This window comes from Antechinus flavipes, chromosome 4 (genome assembly GCF_016432865.1).
Source record: "Antechinus flavipes isolate AdamAnt ecotype Samford, QLD, Australia chromosome 4, AdamAnt_v2, whole genome shotgun sequence".
NCBI lineage: Eukaryota > Metazoa > Chordata > Mammalia > Dasyuromorphia > Dasyuridae > Antechinus > Antechinus flavipes.
Window position 1 is genome coordinate 145,334,126 of NC_067401.1, and position 16,109 is coordinate 145,350,234.

The 16,109-nt window shown below is 34.3% G+C and overlaps 1 protein-coding gene across 1 annotated transcript in view; it reads left to right on the top strand.

Moving 5' to 3' along the window:
- Positions 1–16,109, top strand: part of TANC2 (tetratricopeptide repeat, ankyrin repeat and coiled-coil containing 2) — a 522,665-nt gene that overhangs the window by 412,611 nt on the left and 93,945 nt on the right. Inside the window, exons 10-11 of the mRNA XM_051994951.1 lie at positions 1,493–1,774; positions 8,174–8,307. Of these exons, the coding sequence (XP_051850911.1) occupies positions 1,493–1,774; positions 8,174–8,307 (416 nt within the window). The remainder of the gene's footprint in view (positions 1–1,492; positions 1,775–8,173; positions 8,308–16,109) is intronic.

Below are 16,109 nucleotides of genomic sequence, written 5' to 3' on the forward strand. Positions count from 1 at the left end.
GCTGGAAGGAATATAAGAGGAAGAAATTAAAATAGGATAAAGTTTCTATATCTTTGGATATAGGAAAAGTTGGATAGGGGCCTAGAAGGGAAAAAGTTGGGATGAGGGGGCATAAAAGAAAATAATAGTCAGGTAAGGGATTTTAGATCTGGTAAGTCTATAACTTAAAATCTCAAGTATTGCCCACAAAGCAGTGTATTGTCCTTGATAATGTTTTAAGTATTATTCCCTGAATAAAAGGGGGTGAATAGGACAGGGAAAGGAGAATGGGAATTGGTTAAGTTCTAAATGATATGAAACTCAATCAGGAGCCAGATTGATAAAGAAAGTTGAAGTAAGGAAAGTTTGACTTATTCTTCCCAGGTTGTAGCTCTTCATCACTTCCCTAGATCTGCTAGAAATGTGGTATATCCTTGGCTCTTATCTTATAGGTACTATGTGATATAGAAATGATTTTGACAGAAGCAGATGAGCTGTCTTGACCCCATTATATGTTTGTGACATATGTGTGGTTTTTTTTAAGTTGAAAGGAATGTAACTAACAATGTGAGTTCAGGTGCAAAAATAATTTACAAAGTGAAAAGACTTCACATTGCTACTCTCTGTCTGTCAATAGCCCTTCCACCAGGCTAAACACAGTGAGGTCTTTTCTCTGTCAAAATTATTAAAGGTCGCATTGCTGCTAAGGACTGTTACAACTGACATTGCCAGTGGTTTAAAGCCATGTACAACCAGAGTAACTATCAATTTGTTTTACATTCACTGCAGTTTAATAGAAATAATTGTATTTCATAACATTTTTTCATATCCTTTTTGCTTTGCCCTAGACTCTAAAAGCCTCAATGACCACTTTTCTCAGAAACAATCATTTGGGGACAGCTAGAAGGCCCAATGAATAGAGCACCAACATTGGATTCAGGAGGACCTGAGTTCAAATCTGGCCTTGAGACACTTAACATTTAATAACTCTGTGACCCTGGGCAAGTCACTTGACTCCAAATGCTTCTTAAAAAACAATCCAACCTAGAAAGAGCATTTTAAGCAGGAGAGCTTTCCATGTGTCCTTTGAGTCTAAAGTGCCAAAATTAAAAGGTCAAATATTCTAAGTTTTTGGCATATATTATATAAAAAGAAAATGTATTTGAGTCCAATTTTAAAAATCCAAAAGTAGAAACTAGTGGTGACTAGTCTCATGAAAAGTAATGCTTCCAAGATTTCTGAAATAAATCATTCTTATTCCTTGATTGTGGTCTCTTATCAATTGTAGCACTGAATGATTCCAATCACACCTGCTTTTAGTTTGATGTTCTAATTTAAACAAAACAAAACAAACAAACAAAAAAAAAAGACACCAAAAACTCCATATTTAATTTTCCAAAACAGTTATACAAAACAGAATTATGAATATTTCTTGAAGTATCATGTATTTTGTATGTATTTGCCATGTTTACCATTTACTCTAAGCCCTGTGTTCTATGATTCTTCCTTCTAGTGCGATTTGCGCCTTATAGACCTCCAGACATCTCTCTGAAGCCGCTGCTCTTCGAAGTGCCCAGCATTACCACAGAGTCTGTATTTGTTGGCCGAGACTGGGTTTTTCATGAAATAGATGCTCAACTACAGAGTGAAAATGCCAGCGTGAATCAGGGAGTGGTGATTGTCGGAAACATTGGATTTGGCAAAACTGCTATCATCTCCAGACTGGTGGCTCTCAGTTGTCACGGTACACGAATGAGACAGATCGCCTCAGATAGTCCACATGCTTCTCCTAAGCGTATGTACTTTTGTGTGCAGAACTCCATACTATGTGGCATTCTTATCATCCATGGGTCCTTCTTATTTGATCTGTGAAATCTGACCTCTGTAAGAATGTCCTTAACCCAAAATGAACACAGAGAATGTGGTGTTCAGTTTTTGCATCTAACCAGTATATTCAATAGTTTTCCATGGCCAGGATGCTCCTGCCCATAGTTATTATGTCCCAGCCCTAGGATCACAGGCTCATAGCTACAGTCAGGAGTGAAATGCTGGATGGTCAGCTTCTCTAGCCCTTTCATTTTAAAGATGCAAAAACTGAAGTCTGGAGAGATAACATGGTATTATCTAGGTTATGCAAGTGGAAGCAGAACTGAAATATGCACTCAGGTACACTTTTTCTAACACTAATCCCAAATATACAATAAATAACTTCCCACATTTAGTCTAATTGCAACTGAAAAACCCTGCCTATTTCTTTACCTTGTTGGTTATGTTCTGAACTTTGATAGAGCATAGCAGTTGACTACATGGTCTTTTCACAACTCTGTTTCTCTTTCTGCTTCCTTGCAAGTTTGAAACCTTTGCTCAGTCTGAGATGTTATCTCTGCGTGCTACACAGCAGGGCAATCTTATTTACTACCTTCATTTACTGACTATTGACATGAAGTGTTGCATTGCCTAGGATTGGCCATCATCCTTGAAATTTTTTTTTTGCCTCCCAGGTGAAGAATTGCTATGCTCTTCTCGGTAGTTATTCTTCTTCTATCCCCAGCCTGGCACAGCCAGGGTATGAGAACAATGGAGATACTATGACAGCCTTTAGAAACTCTGGAAAAAGCCAGAATAGCTAATTCTCTGAATAGGTCCAGATAGCACTTCCCTTTCTCCCACTACTCTTGCCTTACTTTGTTATTCCCTGTATTAGCAATTCTGGAAATTAACCTAGAGAAGGTCATACTCATTTTTATGAATTTTGCACTTTAAAATGACTAGGGCCAGGCCGATACATATGTAGTTAAATAAAGATTAAAATCTAAACTGATTGTTCTTTCTGATCCTTTTTTTTTTTTGCACAACTAATTGGAACATCTGTTACATTTGCCACAGTTAAAATGATTGAAAATCCCTGACTTACCAATTTTCCATGTGCTTCTGGGTTTTAAATTTCTTTCATCATTGTGACTTGTGAGGTAGATGGGTTGGCAGAGAGTGGAAAAATGGATCTATTTGCATAGCTAGGGTCCTTCCTATCCAAAGTGATAGTGGAAAATGTTTTCATTAAACCGGGATTCCATGTCAGTGTACTCTAGAGAAGTGATTTTGTTTCTCTTCTTTTATTTGTCTGAGCTATTGTGATATCATATTAAAAATATGCAAATAAAAGCCACTACTATGTTCCCAATTCATCTATCAGATGGGCAAAGTTGACAAAAAAGAAAAAGGAGAAATGTTGGAAAGACTGCAAGTAAATAGACACATACTCTTAGTGGAGCTATGAATTGGTCCAATCATTTCAGAAAGCAATTTTCAGAAATTTTCTAGTAAAAAATATTCCCAACTCTTCCTAAAAAAGAAGTTATAATCTCTCAACTTGTCACTTTGAAGTTCACTTTTAAAGTTTTGATTTAGAGCCTTTTAGTCATTTTCCTTGCATTTCAGTATTTTTCAAGGTCTTTCTTTTCTCAACTATTTTTTAAAAAATCAAAATCAATTTCCTGGTTGTATATGTGCTATATATTCAAACTACATTCTGCCTCTAATCCCACAATAAGTTTCATTGGCAAGGTACAGAAAACCTGAAGCTAGCACTCTTTCTGTGTACTACACACACAATTATAGTTGTAATCTTTATTCTGTATCATAGAATTCTGCAAAGAACCATAATTGATGGATTTATTAAACCTATTGTTTCCTTTTCATCAACATTTATCCAAGTTGGACCATTAGCCATAATATATATGCCACAATAGCCCAGACAAATACAAGTAGAAAAAGGAAATCACCTCTCTAGACAATACTGACATGAGATCTCTCAACAGTAACACCTTCCACTAACAATTTAGGACAGAAAGGACACAATACAAATGGACCTACTATTTCGTACTCTGTCAATCCATAAGTTATACTGATAAGGGAAATTTAAACCCCAGCAGCACATGGAAAAACTGGTAAGTAAGAGGTTTTTAACCATCTTAACTGCATCAAATATAGCAGTTCAAATTAGTTGTGCAAAAATGAATCAAAAAGATCAGTCAGTTCAGTGATACAAAGACACACACATGAACTCACACACAGAGTATTCCAAAAGTTTTAAAACTGCACCGACTTTTTTTTGGGGGGGAGGGGAGGGGGAGATTCACTTTAAAGGATGAAACTCACAAATGAGTATGATTCATTGGAGGAATCTTAATGGGTTAATTTCCAGAGCTAACATGAAGAATACTGAAGCAGGACAAGGGGAAATCATCTTGCCTAAAAGTTAGGTCATCAGAACTATCTTTTTTGATCTCCAGTGTTTCCAAAAATTGGACCAAGGGACCATGAATCTGTTATCGTAAGTGGGGATATGATTTTTAGTTTCAAAAGAAAATATGATTAAGGTAGTAGAAAGAGTATTGAACTAAAAATTGAGTCACTTAAGTGCAAATGCTTCCTTATATGTAAAATGAAGGGATTGGGTTTGTTGCAAAGTGCTTTTATTTCTTATTCTATGAACATGGATTCTGCCAGAAGTAATTTCCCATTCTCTGCATTTCAGTATTTAAATAGCCATAATGCTAAATCATTTTTATCTGGGTAGTCAAAAAATTTTATATTTGAGTGGGTTGGAAAAGAAAACCAGAACACTAATAATATAATTTAAAATAAGTAAGAATTTTTCATAAGGGAAAATCAGCAAGGAGATCTGAATGAGCCTAAGAGAGAAATGGCCTAATATTTATTCCCAAATCAGAAACTCAAACAAACTGGGCTTCTGGGTGAAATCCAATGAGAAGAATCTCATGACCCTCAGTATTCAGCATCTTTTTTCCAGTGCATTTCCTAAAACACCTGAAGTGCTCTCATGGAATGAGTTAAAAGTTTTCTTCTTTGAGACATCACAAAATCACTTGGATTCACCCAGATTTTCTGTCAGAAATCTTGAGAAATTATCTATGGAGGAGAATACATAGAAAACACTATTCAGGGTACTCTGGTCACAACTGTTTACTGTCCAAATTATAGTTTATATATATATCACATCAACAATGCAATTAAACCCACAGCTATAAAAAAAAAAAGACTATGACCCTGAGATGGATATACATTTTATGAAAACTGAATTAAATAGTCCCTAATATTTTATTGTCAACAGCAATATTTTTTAATGAGAATGGCATGTGTCTAAAACTATCTGAGTATTAGCAAAATAGGACTCATGTAAGGCTCAGATTGGTTTGTGTTTGAATGATCTTCTAGCTAAGTAGTCTCAAAAACCCATGGAACATTCTTCCTTTGGCCACTGGCAACCGTGATAGAACTGTGGTAATGAAATGGATGGAAATTCCCAAAATTGCCCGACTGGGAGCTCCCTGCTCACACCTCTGCCTCATCTACCATTCATTCTTCTGTCCTTGCCTCCTCCACTCTCCTCAGTGCTATTGTGGAAGATATGAATTAACTTAGGTACTGTGGCTGCTGGCTCTTTCCTTCCCCCATGGGCACATCACCTCAGCTGACACCCCCTCCCTGTCATTTCCCTGGGCCTGCTGAGAAGGCAGAAGGAGGGGTGAGAGAGCTGAAAGGCTGCCACAGCAGACACTGGGCTGTCATCCTATTTCCCGCCTACACTTCTCCTTTACCTCCAGCACACCCTTCTTTGCACAAAGAATGCACACACATGCACATTTTGTGGGAAATGATGTTATATCTTACTCAGACATTAATGTATGGCTATAATATTTACATAAGTTAAAAAAGCCTGAACTATATATCTATTCCCTACCCTCTACAGCACACATACACACCCCATTAATAGCCCCATTGTATTCCTTAGCTTAACTTGACATTTATTAACAGCTGCCTGTGCCCTTTGTAGGAGAATAAAGGAGGTGGATTAGGGATGCAGCTGCTGAGGGAACAGCCCCTACTCTCTCCCACTCTCATCTCAGCAGTTTGGTATGCCATTTTCCCTGCTTCCCACCTGCTGACTTCCTACTGCATCTTCTATGTTCTCATTGTTCTTTTCCAATCTAATTGGACACAAGCTCCCTCGGCAGAGGGGAAGCAGTCTCAATGATTCAAGAGCAAGAAGGGTTAAAGTGTACCACAATACACACTTTTTAGGGGATTGGAGGGTAAAAAGGAAAAGATAGAAGAGTTGAAGCAATGTCTGTCAGTGAACTCATCTCCATTTCCACCTTATAGAATGGCATCATAGTTTGTCACCAAAAATAATAACTTACATATAACACTATCCACATTACAATCTTATGATAAAGGGGTAAAATTATGATTAAACCCATTTTATAAATTAGTAACTATCTCAGCTTATGACTTATCCAGTCACCTATCTCATATTTGGGCAAGTGTCCTTAGGAGACCAACAGGTCTTCTGATTTCAAGACTAGTGCTCTCTCCACCATGTCAGATGTATTCTCAAAATCCTAAAGCTTTTTGTTTTCCAAAATCTTTAGAAGTACTGCCTAGGGGGTCAGCCACTTCCTTACCTATCTGCTAATAGGCACTGAATAAAGGTTTGCTGTATTGAATTGAATCTCAAGAGGAAGGGAACAGATAAGACAAATGAGAAGTAGGCAGCTCCATACCCTTGTTCTGCCTTTATTTCTGTAATGCTGGTAGCCAAAAGACAGTTATATGTATATGTTGGCATCCATTTTTGAGATGTACATATTTATGTACAGTATGATATGACTCACATGAGATAGGTAAAATTATTACATCCATTGTCTTGTATAATAAAACTTAACAGCTTTTTACATCTTTAAGAACTTTTAATCCTTTTGCTATAGTCAGTTGTTTTCTGCAATTTGGCATTGAGTCCATAAGATTTTGAATTATTTTCAAATTCTTAATGAAATCACATTTTTATCATATTGGATATTAAGTATAGCTTTGACAAATAGCCTTTTTTCCATGTCTGGCTGTGGTTATAGCCCTTGGATTTTCAATGTGACTTAAATCAAATGAGTTGTTAAGGTATTGAAGCATATTTATTTATTTATCTCATTAATAAAATTCTTAACTTATACTGACATGTATGGCATTGGCACAAGATCATATTGCATATGGCCATATTGTACTATTAATATCTTTCTCTATATGAGAGTTTCTAAAATTCTAACAATTTTCTTTCATAATATGTCATATATATTCTAAACCTACTGAAAGTAAAACATCCTTAAAACTTTTGTGAGTGATGTTTTTTACTCTGATAAAGATGCCCAGATCCTATATAATCACTTATACTTCTTCTGAAAATGATTTTGGTATTGGGATTGAATGAAAAAAGTGAGTTTCAGTAACAAAAATCATATTTTTCCTTCTTTAGTCACTGAGTCTACAAATTACTTTACCTGTGACAACCATTTTTTTCTTCAAAACAAGGATTAGCAGTTGTTTTTTAATTTGTCTTCTTACTGTTCTTCTAATTTGAAGACTTGTTTTCACTTTAAAGAAATCAGTAATAATCCATCCACTTTTTTCTGAAGAGCTCAACTTGTTTTCTGAAGATTTATTGACTATTTCATAGCAATAATTCATTGGTTCTCATTAGTTTTAATTTTCAAATTATTTTTCCTTTATGCTTTGGTATAATTGATCCTTTTGTATTTTGGCTTGGAATGATTCTTTTAAGACCTGACTTTGTCATACTAACAGAGACTTCAATATCTGTAACAGTTATTGAAGTGTGCTCTTTTTAAGCTACAACTTTTTTACATATTTTCTTGGAGAAATATGCATTCTTTAAAGCAACAGAAGAGAACAGTGAAACAGATATGAAATATGAAATCCAGACCACAAGGAGCTAGCTAAAGGTGGCAAAACCAATTGTCTGGCTTCACATGATCAAAGTCAGATGTTCTCATTATCAGTCATTTTGGTGTCAGTACAGTCACATTCATTGCAGGTAATATATATAACACCAATTAAGGAACACTCATTAAGTTCAGATTCCACCTCTGCCTCTTACTGCTTGTGTGAAATAATTTGGTTAAATTATTTCATTATCTCTGGACAATAGTTTCCTCATCTGTAATCTGTAGTCCTCACATGAGGACCATAGATGAGTCCCAAAGTTCCCTCAAGCTCTCAACCATTAATCCTGGGAAGCATGGTAGCAGCTGTTAAGCCCATTTCAAAATCTTCAGACCTCAGTTCTTTCTGACATTAACTTCTCATTGCTTTAATCCAGATGTAGATGCCAATCGAGAGCTGCCACTTACTCAGCCACCTTCTGCCCATTCTTCTATCACTAGTGGAAGCTGCCCAGGAACTCCAGAAATGCGCAGACGACAAGAAGAAGCTATGAGGAGACTTGCCTCACAGGTATAGTAAGGTTTCACTAACGTCAAGCTTCTTATAATATTAGGAGCAGAAAATAGCTAGTCGCTTGGGAATAAGTGAGATCTTGTAAAGCTCTGTCAAGATGATGAGGAGAAAGGTCTCTCTAAAACTCATCACCTTTATTATTCCTATAAAATGAACTCTAATTCTTAAAATACTCCTTGGATGAGTTTCCCTAGCATTGAAGAAAGGAAATGATATAGGTAATATCTTCAAGGTTTCTAAATTTTATTTATAATAAGGGGCAGATGAAGAGAGAAGTTAAATATCACATTATAAACCTACATATCCACTATGACTAAATCATTCATAAATAAGATTTTGGAAACACTTATTACTGAAATTTCCCACACAGTTACTATAATAGTCTTGTTTATCCAGCCTCTTCCTAGGTTCATCTAGGTATTTAAGTATGTGATCCACAGAATCCAAGAAAACAAGACACCTAATTCATCTTGGATTCTATGCCTAGTGGAGAGTCTGTATATGATAAATTATACAGTGTGGTATCTTTCCACTCATATATTTCACATCTCTCTAATCGTTTACCTGGATAGAAAGGGCCCATATATGTCTCAGAATTATCTGAATCTTCATATACCATTATATGTTCAACAAATTTTTAAAAAATAGGCCAGTGCTCAGCATTAGTTAGTGAATTGTACATTAGTGACTATCAATACCTATTTAAAGACTAATGACTTTTCAGTTGAGTATTAGCATTTTTTCATAATTTACTTGGTTATGAACCTTTGTGATTAATCAAAAGGAACCATGTCACAGAGAAGTAATAACAAAACAAACCTTACTCTTTTTCAGTAAAGAGATGGGGTGCTACTACTCTTTACCCACTGTGGTATGGTGGGATGGGCTATATGCTCTCAGGCACAATTCTATTGGTTGATTTTGCTTAAATATTTTTCTTAATAAAAAGGAAGCAAATATGGTGGAAAAACTAAATGCAACAAAACAACTTTTAAAAATAATTAAACTGTTTAATAGTGGAAAGTCACATATCTACGTGTGTGTGTGTGTGTGTGTATATACACACACACACACACATATATACATATATATGTACACACAGCTATACATGTGTGTGAGAGTACATATATGTATGCACAGTTATATTGTGTGCATGTGTGTTTATGCATATATACATGCACATATTTATATACATACATACACATACATACAAACTTTTATTAACCATCATATAGTAAAAGTCTTTCCTAGAGATATCAGTCAGGATATATGACACTATATATAATAATTATTTCAGAGCCACAGCCAATTATGTAGTATCAAGTCAACAGAAAAACATTAAAAATACATTCTTTAAAGAGAGTATTTTTTTATTTAGTTACATTTTGGATGAGATAAGTATTAAAAACATACTTTAAAAGTTGCCTTTTAAATTTTAAACTTTAAATGTCTTAGAAACAAGCATTGGGTAGTTCAGTGGCCAGAAATGAAACATCATAATAGACTTGTCACTTATTATGCTGCTTGGTTTTTATCAGCACCTACAAATTATTTCATATATCAAATATATTTTGCTGGTTCTCAGAGAGTCAGATTAGATATGCTTCATAGAAACATGGTTAAAAGTTTAAATTATTTATTTTTCTTTATTAAAATATAACTGTCAAAATAGAAGAGCAACATAGCAGCCTTAAGGATTGTTCAGCTTTTCCTAGACTGGTGAATTGAAGGATTAAAAGCAAAAATGTTGGTTTTTAATGCATTGTAGCCAAATGGTCCCATATGCAAAATTACACGAGGATAGGAAAAATTCCTAAGAATGTCTGCAAAAATATTTTGTTAGCTTTGGGAATTTGACAAGTAATTCTTCCCTTTTGAAGAACCATTATGCTGGAAGTCAAAATCTAACCCAGTGCTACTTCTCAGCTTGGTGACTAACCAGTTAGAATAGGGATGTGCCTTTTACAGAAATTAATGTGCTAAATGAGCACTCAAATCATTTATGCTTTAGACACCTGCCAGTTCAATATTCCAGTCAGTTATTTTTTTTAATAATGGAAATTTTCAGCATTTTTTTTTTGGTTTTGTTTTGTTTTTTGCTGAGGCAATTGGGGTTAAATGACTTGCCTAGGGCCACACAGCTAAAAAGTCTTAAGTATCTAAGGCCAAATTTGAACTCAGGTCCTCTTGACTTCAGGGTTGGTGCTCTATACACTGTGCCACCTAGCTACCCCATTTCAGCATGTTTTTAAAAGAGCAATCAGTTATTGCTATAATATTTACAAAAAGTGGTCCCTGACTCAGTTCTTAGATTGGAAAACTAACACATCAAAAATAAGCTGATTAGAAAAATAAGCTAATTTAGAGAATTCCCATTGAAACAAAACAAAAAAAAAAACCAAGCTCTTTTTCCAGGGAATATTATGTAAGTACAAGAGTAGATGTCATCATTCTCAAGGAATTAGTTCTTCTCCACCTCAGTATCGTGGTTTCCAAATTTGTCACTGCTACTAAGGGACCTGTCATTTAAAGAATTAGATTGCAGTTATTCTGGCTGTTGAGCATACATTGAGAATTGGGCAATAAATTAATCTATAATGCAGTGTGAAATGTGATTTGTGGTTTAGAGACCACTGTTGAAACTATTTGCTTTTCTAGAAAAACTAAAATCAGAAATAGAAAATAAGTAATGGATAAGTATCAGGCATGCTTACAAAATCACATTTTCAAAATGTTTGGACAAACTTCTTTATTTCTAATTTTGTTTAAAAATTGTTTTATGATGAAAGTACCCTGGAAAGAGCCATGTTATGATTATTAAGAGCATCATATCTTAATTCAAATTCTGGCTCATCCATATGCCTGTTGTGTGACTTGAATAAATTATTTGACTTAAATGAGGATAGTAATATTTGTTTCATCTCCCTGCTTCATGAAGTTTTTATAAAGACCAAATTACAAAAAATATATTTACAAAAATCCTTTAACTGTAAAATACTATAGAGCTTGTATTTATAAGCTATATTAGCAATAATATTGATATTCTGCTACAGAGGGCATTTAATGTGAAAAACAATCTAGGTTTTTTATGTAATTATGTTTTTAATTGACTATTTGATCTTCAAAAAATTGCTGAGCCTTCCTGGGCTTTCCTTGTCTATAGAATAGAGATAATCATGTTTTTAATTTATCTTGCACCCATGGAAATTGTGAGTTATGAAATTAACATAATTGTTGTTTTCTTTCCCCAAGTTATACTTTATTTATATAGATGATGTATTTGCATATATTTGTATAATTTTTCCCAGTTACATGTAAAACAATTTTTTTACATTTGTTTTTAAAACTTTGAATTCCAGATTTTCTCCCTTCCTCCCTCCCCATGTCACCCCTCATTGAGACGACACATGTGATATTATGCAAGACATTCCTATAAAAAGAGCTAGATTCTTCCCCTCACTCCCCAAGAAAAAGAAAGTTTGAAAAAAAGTATGTTTTAGTTTGTATTCAGACATAATCAGTTCTTTCTCTGATATGGAAACATTTTTTATCCTAAGTTCTTCAGAATAGCCTTAGATCATTGTATTGCTGAGAATAGCAAAATCATTCGCAGTTAATTATCTCACAACATTGCTGTTGCTTTATACACAGTACATTTCATTTTGTTTGAGTTCAAGGAGGACTTTCCAGATTTTTCTGAGAGCATCCTGCTCATCATTTCCCATAAAACAATAATATTCCATCATAATCACCTACCACAGATCCTTCATCCATTCTGCCATTGATGGGTATCCCCTCAATTTCCAATTCTTTGTCCTGAGAAAAGACATATAAGTCCTTTTGCTTTTTTTAATATCTCTGTTGGGATACATGCTTAGTTGTGGTATTGTTGGGTCAAAGGATATGCATGATTTTATAGTCCTTTGGACACAGAGCATATCTTTTGATCATTTATCATTTGGGGAATGATGTTGATTGGTTTTTTTTTTTTTAATAAATTTGACTCAGTTCCTTATACATTTGAGAAATGAGGCCTTCATTAGAGAAACTTGCTTCAAAATTCTTTACCCAATTACTATTACAAACTGAATTCCCTGCCCATTTATTCTATTCTCTCTCTCCTTTTACCCTATCCCTCCTCAAAAGTCTTTTGCTTCTGACCACTCTCTCCCTCAATATGTTCTCTCTTCTATTACTGTCCTCCTTTTCTGCATGGTAAGATAGATTTCTGTGCCCACATTGAGTGTGTACATTATATTACTTTCAGCCAGTTCTGATGAAAGTAAGGTTCGTATGCTCCCCTTTTGTCTTTTCTCTTCCCCTCCACTATATAATCCTTTTCTTGCCCCTTTTGTGTCAGATAATTTATACTGTTCCACCTCTCTCTTGCCTTTTTTCCTAATATATCTCTTTCACTCCTTAATTTTATTTTTTTTAGATATTATCACAACAATTATATTCACCACTGTGCCCACTGTCTATATATTCTACTTCTAACTGGCATAATAATGAGAAAGTTCTTATAAGTTACAAGTATCATACTCCCATATAGGGAGCTTAGATTCAAAAGCAGATTAACCTATATGAAGTCCTTTATGATTTCCCTTTCCTGATCATCCCTTTATGCTTTTCCTGAGTCCTATATTTGAAAATCAAAAGCTCTGGTCTTTTCTTTATGGAAGTTCCTCTGTTTTATTGAATGTCTATCTTTTCTCCTCAAGAATTATATTTAGTTTTGCTGGTAGGTGATTTTTAGTTGTAATCCTAGTTCCATTGCTCTCCAGAAAATCATATTCCAAGCCCTCTGGTCCTTTAATGTAGAAACTAAACCTTGTTTTATCCTTCTGTCTATGGCTCTACTATACTTGAATTGTTTTTTTCTGGATGCTTGCAATGAATTTAACATATGATTTTCTGAATTTTTTTTAAGTAGATATAAGTTGATAGCTATCATACTCTACTTACATGCAAATTATATGATTCAGAATTGAATGTTTGAGATCCTTCATATTTCACTTATGTTTCTATAAAAGAATAGATATAAAATTGTATACACCATTAGAATCATTGTATAAAAGCATTCATAGTTTCTGTTCAGCATCAAACTACCTTAATGGGTATGTCCTTTTTGGCCTTAGCCAGAACCTTATTTTGACTTCTGGTTCAAGGTGCTACTGACATATAAAATTCTACCTAAATAACTGACACTAAATAATGAATGAAGCCATTAAGTCAATTAGGCATTTATTAGACACATTTATGTGCCTTCAGAATAATGGCCAGTTTGGCTGGACTACAATATGTGGGAAGGGTAGTAATGTCCAATGGTAATAGAGATAGGTAGGCCTAGATTATGAATAGCTTTAAAAGGTTTTTTTTTAAGGTTTTCTTTCATCCCAACTCAGAAAGTACCTGTGTAAATAGAAGGGGTAGGTTCGTTTGTTGGGTGTTTGTTTGGTTTTTGAGAGGTAATGGATAACATAAGAAGTTTCAGGTGTTTCTTGGATATCCATTTTGAAATGTACAGGTTCTCTGAAAATGAAATTTGTGGATAGAGATGGAGTTGAATATGTAGCTCTAAAAATCATCTGAATAGAGATGGTAGTTAAACCTATAGGAGCTGATTAGTTCACCAGAGTGTATAGAGAAAGAAAAGATGTGGATTGAAGATTTTGGGGGAAACTACCATAGTTAAAGGACTTGATAGGGATAATACAGCCAAAAAGTGAGACTGAGAAGGAGAAATCAGGAAAAGGGAAAACCAGGAGAAAGTAGTGGGTGAATGAATCATTCATAATATCAAATGCAGCAGATAGATGGAAAAAAAAATGAAGATTCAGAAAAGATCATGATTTTTTTTTAATTTAGGTTTTCATACACACATTTGTTTTTTATATATTTCCATATTAGTCATGTTGGGAGAGAAAAATCAGGAACAAAAGAGAAAATCCATGAGAAAGAACAAAAACAAGAGGAAATAAAAGGTAAAAATAGTATGCTTTGATCTGCATTCAGTTTCCATAGTTCTCTCTCTGGACATGGATGGCATTTTTCCTCCAAAATATATTGGAATTGCCTTGGAGAGATCATCATCAAATTTCTAAGTTAAGAGATAAATAACTTTGGAAAAAGCAGTTTCAGTTGAGTGATGAAGTCAGAAACCAGATTGCAAAAAGCTGAAAGGTAGATGAGAAGAGATAAAATGGAAATATGGAATATGTAGACAGCTCTTCCAGAGAAAAGGTTGAGAAAAAGAAAAGAAATAATAGAATAATAGTTTGTAGGATGAAGGGTTCTAGTGATATTTTTTTAAGGATGGAGGAGTCTTGGATTTGTTTGGAAGCAGTAGGGAATGAACCAGTTGATATAAAGAGTTTGAAGATGAGAGAGAGAAATGAGTTGACGTTAGGAGGGTAAAAATAGGATAGGCTGGAAGATAATGTCAAGGAATCCAGTTTTGAAATGAAGAGGGAGCCCATATCAAAAGACTTTAGTTATTTTAGTAAAGTAAGAGATGAGGTCCATACCTAAAAGAAGGATAGGGAAATATGTGAGTTTTTGAGGAGAGAACAAATTTAGATAAGCATTTGTGGTGATTGAGATAAGGAATAAATTACTTTTTGTCTGTAAAGTAAAATTCCCCATTTGGGGAGACTCCTTTCCTAATTGGACATTTTTGTATTAAGTATAGTTTATTCTAAATCCTTTTTGCTTGCACATTGAGCTATCTTTCAGGTATAATTGCTTATAAAAGTTCATCACATGTTTGCATGCTAGAAGTTCAACAGTTTTCTTGTAGCTTTTGCAGAACTCATCTCTCCCTTCTTCCTTCAAGTTCCTTCTTCCTCCAACTTTAAGATAACAAAGCTTTGCTCAAAATGTTTATTAGTATCCAAACTGAGTGGATTGACTATCCTGAAATAAACACAACTTCGCAATGTCACTTACTGTATAATATATTTAACTTAATTGGAAAAGACTATCTTTGAAATAGTCTTTTATTCACTGGCCTTTTAGCAGTTATGAAAGGCCATTTATAACTTCAGTTTTATGCCCCTTGACATACATGGATGATGCTTTTAATACAAATAAAGGAAGATCAAAATGAGCATTAGTTTGTGGAAATGATAATGAATTGTTTTGGAGATAATGAGTGGCAAACAACTTGAAGTGTCTAATAGTTAGACTTCAATGACTAGAGCTCAGAATAGGACTGGGTATGTATATATAGATTTAGGAGTCATCTTCATAAAAAAGACAATTAAATCTATAGAAGTGTGTGAAAAAGCCCAGCAGTGAGCTTTTGGGAACTCTCCATGTATAATAAGCATAGTTGCTGAACTGCTGGTCTCCTTTGTTGATTTATCTTCACTGAAAGAATATTGATGTTAAATAGATAAAGAAGTTGTTCTAAGCAGTACTTGTCTTGTCAAGAATGTCTAGGGTTTGCTAATGCATGTAGTTATCTGGTCTCTTCTGCAATCTTTTTGTGGGTACTGACTTAAATCAGTTAAACTTTTGAAGAAAATGATCATCCACATTAATGACTTTTCTATATTCCATTTCCCATTTTTCAGTATCATTAATTTGTTCGAATATATTGATGAAATTATACATGATATCTTCTCATATTTTTGGCAAGCCTTTCCCTTTTGTTTGGCATTGATTTTTATCTCTGTTCTGACAAATTAATGATCTGCATACACACAGTCAACTAATTAAAAATAACTCCCACATGAGTAACCAGTCATTTATTTACTCTTTTTAAACTATCTACATAAACACATTACTAACATGAG